The following is a 7,471-nucleotide window of genomic DNA, read 5'->3' as shown; positions in this document are numbered from 1 at the left end:
CCGAAATACCAAATTCGTACGCATGCAGGTGCGCTGAGCTATAGTTCAGGATGTATCATAACATTTCAACCCCGCAATACTTTAATACGAGTTTCACATCTTCTGTGACACCGCACCGGAGTTCACAAAGCACTCAATAATGACCTCTGCAATTACTTCTGTAAAACCATACCCCAAATAGGACCCGCTGACTCGATACGACTAACACAGAGGAACGAAAAGATATCCTTTTTATCATAATGTTTTTTACAGTTTCCAAAGAGTAAAACAAACACCATGTTTACACGCTAGTCCATGGGGAGAACGAACTGCGCAACTGAAAACAATGGACAGTTACTGTGTCGTCATGTTCTGCAAATAGTTTTTACATTTCATATGTATTCAAACACACAGCCGATGTATAGCATTGTTGAAATAAACTAAGTCTTCTGAAAACGGTGTATTTTCATTGCAACTGTAAAAGGCACGCCAAGTTCAGCCAGCGAATGCGTTTGTATTGCCGCATTTGAATACACGATTGTTAGTGAGTGAGTTATGGTTCAATCCATTTTTCGTTGAAATTACCCAAATTCCAACAAGTGGCTTTTCATATTGAAAGCATCTTGAAAATCTAACCTGGGACTTCAAGGAGACAGTTGACGTTTTAGCCACCGCACCGAATATTTTGCAGAAAGAAGCAGTGTTTAAACTGTAGTTTACATGTAATATTTAATTTGTGATATGAAACTTTCTGTTTTACTGTTTTTCACTTGGTATTCTGACTTGTATGCATGAAGTATGTAAAATGTATATGTTCTTGTGGCTATGTAGCTAAAATATTGCCCGATATGGGACATATTCACTCACTCACTCCATAGTTTCCGATGTATACAAGAGAACATGTGTTGCCATGTTGTAGTCAGGTAGCTTATGGGAATACCTGCAAGTTTTTTTGATGAAAGCAAATCATATATTCTATAGTGTTCATTACTTGAAAGAGGTTTTAAAAATGTTCCAGACTGAATATTAATGTGAAAGCTATTATTAGCTCAAAATCCAAGATGGCCGCGACAATTTGAACGGGAACTGAAAAAGCTGCAAAACAAAGAAAAAAATAATGGTTTTCATGTCAAACACTATACATATTTGGCTAAGGAACATATTGCCCATATGCTGTGAGTCACCAGATATTTTCAGGTATTTTTTCGTCTGAACTTTTCAGCAAAACGTTCTTTCAAGCTCTAAAAGATCATGATGACTGACAGTCACAGTGATGAATAAATGTCTTCTTACAAAAAGCATAGATCTTATAGAGAGCTAATATGATGTGAAAAAGGAATATGCTCATTACTGTTTATCACCATTAGAAGAGGTCTTCTCATGAAAGGGAGGTCCAGAAGCGATTCTTTGAAGCCTTTTCTTATGATAAAATACGATGCTGTTGCCATGACCTCACTACCAAATTCAAGTCAAACTGTCTTGGCTTCTAGAATACACAACCAATATGCTAGGTCATTCAGTTTGACATCAGATGAGTTCAACTGATGACCAATGACTTGAAAGAAAGATTTGATGTTTCTCATCAATCACTATTTGTGTCTGTGTCTGAATCACTGAACTGAATGGTGAAGATTACACAATGAATGCTGAAGACATTTTCACAAGAGTCAGCCCTTGAGAATATACACATGGGATTCTCATCTTGTGACATACAGTCTGGTGGAACATCTTGTTGCAGTGCAGTCATATTTCACCAGCTGAAAGACTGCTGCAGGTGCTACAGGATCTGTTGTGGTGACTGGTTTGAAACCATCCTTGTTCGAGCCAGCCATATTTTTCTTGGTGAGGAAGTATAACTTTGTCACAGATGACATTATGCCAGATATATGCTTGAAAGTATGATCTCAGTATGGCAGGTTTGAGGTTTATGCAGATATTTACTGCTTGTGCTGTTCATATCAATCACAAGACTGCCTTGCTCATACTGTTTACACAGGGCCAAATAGAGCAGAAATATGGTGGAACACTTAACGACCTAACCTCGGTAAGAAGCACACATGAAAGGATATTCTTGACATTGTACATCAGTATCATACAGGTTGTTTTCAAGGTCAAAAGCATGAAAGGGCAAGATGGGTTTTGTTGTACATGTGACCTGTTGAGTTGATGATGGATAGGTGTCCATTGAGCCGTAATGGCTGGAAATATTTCGTGCAGCCATATGACTAGGATTGTTAATTTTGTTATTAAACACTCGTAATCCAGGATAATTACAGGCTTATTAACAGCCTAGGATTCTTCAGTGTTGCTTGTATGACATTCAGTTCACCAATGTGCATTGCAAACACAAAGGGGAGACAACTGTGCATTGCAAACACAAAGGGCAGACAACTGTGCTTCCATGTGGCAGGTTTACTCCAGCCCTTCACCAAATGATGACAAAAAATATATATTCATAGACAATGCATTTTATTCAGCATATATTTAATGAGTTGAATCATTCAGTCAGACAATCTAACCTATAAAAATACATCCCACAATGCACCAGCTGCAGTGAAGCAGACGACTGGACAGTGAAGGGAAGACTCCTTTTACAGCTTAAACTTTCCAAAATATCAACAAAGTAAACAAACATTTCAACAAGTTTGGACATTCCATGATATGATTAAATGCTCGTACAAAATTTACAATGTGGTGGGTATACTGTGACCACAGGAAAGCAAAACATTCCGAAGGTTTTCATTTGATTAAATATCAATTCAACATCACTTGATCAGGCATTTTGATATGTAGCATGTATACATATCACAGAGCATCAATCAAAATAGTTACAAATACAATTAAATTAAATCTGAAATGAAGTTAACACTTATGAGTACATTTCAGTATAACCAAAAACAATAATTTAACACTACCTCAAATGAAGTGCATAAGCAATTATCAAAGGCACAGACACCAAATTTTGATCCAAAGTTTCCATACATTGTTTGTTCTTTGAACATGCACCAATCTATTTTCGATGTGAAATCTCGCAAGCTATTGCTTCTCAAAGGCATAACCATAAATGTAACAAATATACAACCTTATTAACATATTTACTCTCGTTTGTACAAATTGTATATTACACAGGATACAATATATTCTACATGAGTATTTCATATGACTTAAAAAGTTAGTATTGCTGTGGCCATATGACCTGATCACATGACACAAGAAGATGAGGTATTGCTGAAGTGGGATTAGTCTCCCACAATGCTTTGCATATTGAAGTCAAGGATTATGGTACCACTGTGTGATATCTACCCTTCCCCTTTGTAAGAAACAGCTACGAAATGTTTACGAAAGACAAAGGCTCAAGTCTTACAAATGAAGGTAGGATTATTTAAGTAAGTCTGCTCTCTAGGATCACATTCCATCTGAGTCAAAACCATGTTTTCAAAATAACTACACATATAAAATTGAGAAAAAATAATAAATATATTCATTAAGTGTAAAATGATATAATTCTCCGCATAGCACTTTTTGTTTGAATGAAATTATTTATATCCATCCATATTACATATTAAAAACATTTTAATTTTGTTTTACATTAAACAAAAGTTTGTATTCAGTGCCATGCAATATGTCCTTACTACAGTTACAAAAAGAGTGACTTGTCATTGTCTATTCTATCGCTGTCACATTGTGAATATTGATAAAAACTGCAAATGGACTCGCTATTTTTTGTTGATTTATTCACTGTGCCTGTGCACTGGTCAAACCTACTTATTCTGGGAAGTTACAGTTCTTCCATAAAAACTACACTTTCACAATGGTAATACCTATTTAAAATAAATACCAAAACTTTTATGAAAGGATTAATTTGATTCATGTTAAATGAGGATTGGTGAAATCAAGTATCTGATTTTAATGTTTTAATGAAGTGATTTTAAATGTGAAGTGAAATTAAAATATGAAAAAAAGTTGTGTAACATAACTGTGACATCAGATGCTGTGAAAGACCCTGCAGAATGAAACCTTCCATGTTTGACTGGAAGATTCTACCTGCAATGATGTCCCGTGAATGTCAGTTGTGATCAACAATGTTCAATAAAACCACTGGTAGCCACAAGACTGTGAATACTGTGACAGTGTTGTTGGGATTTGCCACAGTCAACGTAACACAAGACACATACTAGTGAAAATGTCCTAGCCAGGTCCTAGTGACCAAGAACATCCCACAACAGCACTGAACTATTCTAGGACAGTTGTTTTTTGGCAGTGAGGCTCTACAAGGTTCAAATTTCAAGAGTTAGATATTCTTCCATTCACTCATTAGTCCATTAGCACACTTCCTACACATGTTGAACTCTCCACACACACTCACACATACACACTAATGTCTGCTGCAAGTGACGTCTGCTCTAAGATGACGTCTGCTAGACATATGATATGTCTGTGTAACAGTCTATTTCTTGATCAGACACCCCACTTCCGCTTTCTTTCCGTCGAAACGGATACAGACTAGGTGTGTCGAGGTCTTCTGAGGAGGATGAGTAGGACCCATAGTCTAACGACTGTGGCCCAAACTTGTGAGTTGAAACAGACTTATGTGTCTTTGTTGAAGAACTATGATTGCTGGCACTGCCATTACTGCTATTACTAGACGTGCTGAGACGTGAATTGTCTGCAAGTCGGCGGAAGGGAGGTGGTGACTTGTAAGGTGGGGGCCCGGGACGCGAGGTAGACGTTATTGTGACGGATGACACTGAGCGGGAGGTCTTCTGTTCGGGAGCGTAAAAGTGAGATGAGGTCGTGGTAGTGGTATCATCTGACTTTCCAGCAAACTTCTGCTTCAGTTGACTTACACTCCAAGGGAGGTCTCTACTTGCTGAGGAGGAACTACTTTCTGTTGGATTAGTCACAGTTACAGTTACCAAACTATGTGTTTTGCTTTTAGACTTGTCCACGTTTAACACACTGGAGGAAGTAGAAACGTTCTGAGTGGACACTTTAGAAGAATACTGATTTTGAGTTGAGGAAGAAGAGGCCGTTTTCTCTTCTCGCGGTTCGTAGAAGTACGTTGTCCTCTGTACGTTGTGTATGGGGCTGGTGTCCCTCTTTTCCTCATTCTCCTTGTTAATATCATAGTCACGCCTTGACACACGTGGACTGTACCGACTGAGTTTGTTCAGTCTGTCAGCAGAGTCACTTAAACTTCGATGCACACCTGGCAAAGTAAGAGTAGTCTTGATGCTTTCATTGGATTCCACTTTTGAATATGACCCGGATTCATTATTTGTCCGTACACCCTCAGATTTTGAATGTACTTTTGAGTCTGGTTTATAGGATCTCGAAGACTCTGGATCATAGCTTGCTCTGGATGGAAGATTGGTTTGAGAAAAAGCACTAGAATTTGACGAGGAACATGATGAAGGTCCATTGTCTGATTTAACCTCATTCTTCTGGGTCACCTTAGACTGTTGTTCATAAAGCTTCATGGACTGGTTATAAACGTCACGAGGATGTTTTCGAAGAGTCACATAAATATCTTCTTTCTCTTCATCCTCATCAGGACTGAATACCTGGACAACTTTAGAACTCTCCTCCCTAACAGTCCTGTATGTCTTTGTCACAGGGTCTGTTGTCTGCTCAATGTGCTGCTTTAGGTGCGATGTCTGCTTCATGACATTTCCACTTTTCTCGGAATCATCACTAGCACCATAGTATTTCTTAAGAGAGTCTGCATAAAGCTTTGCAGCACGAGCACTGGCCTCTTTCTGTCTCTGAGTATCTTGTTCAGAAATCTCTATGAGAGGAATCCCATGTTTTATCCGATAGTTCCTATTTACGGCTTCCTGGTAGGAAGGAGGTTGATGTGGCCGTTTGCTTTCAAAGTCTAAATGTTCAGAAGATGTTTTTGACTCAGAGTCATAATTGCGACCATAGTTCCTTAGTAACTTAGATTTTGACAAACTCTCTGGCAAGCTAGAAGTCCTGGATTCACAGTCATCATCACTTTTGGAAGCAGATTCTAAACTATTTCTCCTGATTTGTGAAACAATAACACTGTCATGACTGGCTTTCACTGGGGTGGAGTCCTTCCTTGGTGACATCCTCTGCCCCTGCAGCCGTGACTGAGAGCTGAGGCCCTGTGAGTACATTGAGATCTGCTTAACAGGAGCACCAGATGAAGAACCACTTTCAAAACTGGCTCTCCTCACCTTATCACTAGAGTCATTATCATCAAGACGCTCATCCGAGCCACTGGAACAGTACGTTATTGAAATCTGTGGAGACGTGACAGCGGGAACTTCTTTCTGCACTGTTGTTTTGTATGTAGCTGCTGGCAATGAGTGTCTCACACTTGGGTCTTTTACTGACTCCGAAGTCTTTACCCTCCTTTCCACGGCAGGAGATGCTGGAGGTGAAACTAAGTACCTCATGTTCTGCATGGATTTGAGAGTATATCCACCATAGGTGGCACTCAGACTGGTAGGTGATGTTGATTCCGTTGAGTTCACATTGGAATGAAGTGTTGTTGGATTCGAGTTGGATCTCTCTCTTTCCTCCAGCGACCACAACAGACGATCTGAATCCACATCTGGTGTCTGGGGAGCTGAATTGATTGAGGTTCCTCGGGACAGGTCATGCATGTAAGAAGAGTCTGACAACACACTGTCATATGAGCTACCATAGGAGTGCTTTGAGTGAGGAGAAAGAGGAGGTGTACTGTCTGTGACAGATGACTGACGCACCAGTCTGTCTCGGCCTTGTCGGCCTGTTTGCCCCTCTACAGAGGAGACTCTAGGAAGGGTCTCACTGTCCATGTACAGATGAGCACCGCTGGCTGACTTTATCAGATAAATTTCAGCGGATTTCCGGTGGCTAGAGAAGTCCTTTTCACATTCTGCCTCTGTGGTCTCTTCCACGCTGTGCAACGAGTCACATGAGATTCTTTTCTGGAGCTGCATCTGACGCAACACTTCTGGCTCCAGTGAATGACAAAGACGAGCACCAGAGGGGTAAGATGTTACGTACTGGCGGTTGTAGTTGTCAAAGCTTGAAGACTGCATATATTCCTTCTTTCGACGATATCGAGGAGGGGGAACAGGGTTCTGGTTGTCAAGGTTATCGATGGATCTTGTGTAGATGTCGTTGTCATGGTCCATGTAGGAGGTGCTACGGTACATCTTCCTCTCTGTTGTGTCAAAGTCACACTCCTCATCGTTGAGTTGGGAGTCACTGTGGGACAGACCTGAGTCATGGCTGAGGTTGGATGGGGACAGATGACTCTTGGCCAGTTTGGGACTGGCATCAGTTTCTGTGTAGAGGTCACGGTCGACCAAACTATCAATGGATGAGTCGTCCCGTCTCAGGCCATCTGAAAGAAAGATAACAGTGTTAGCTCAGTCTCTTTCATAATTGATTCTTGTAAAAGATATTGGAATATAGTTCATGAACAAACTTTTAACAGGCATGACTGATTCTGCTTACATAAAAACAACCAAAA

The 7,471-nt window shown here is 40.0% G+C and overlaps 1 protein-coding gene across 5 annotated transcripts in view; it reads right to left on the bottom strand.

Annotated features, from left to right (window-relative positions):
* Positions 1–2,431: 2,431 nt before the first annotated feature.
* The window catches only part of LOC137287666 (rho GTPase-activating protein gacF-like), a 237,826-nt gene continuing 232,786 nt past the window's right edge, over positions 2,432–7,471 (bottom strand). For all 5 annotated transcript variants that reach the window (XM_067820053.1, XM_067820052.1, XM_067820054.1 and 2 more), the window contains one exon: positions 2,432–7,342. In XM_067820053.1, coding sequence (XP_067676154.1) covers positions 4,398–7,342 — 2,945 coding nt within the window. In that variant the 3' untranslated portion in view covers positions 2,432–4,397. The remainder of the gene's footprint in view (positions 7,343–7,471) is intronic.

The sequence above is a fragment of the Haliotis asinina genome, chromosome 6, assembly GCF_037392515.1.
Source record: "Haliotis asinina isolate JCU_RB_2024 chromosome 6, JCU_Hal_asi_v2, whole genome shotgun sequence".
Lineage (NCBI taxonomy): Eukaryota > Metazoa > Mollusca > Gastropoda > Lepetellida > Haliotidae > Haliotis > Haliotis asinina.
Note: the sequence above shows the minus strand (reverse complement) of the source record. Positions and strands in the feature narration are given on the sequence as shown.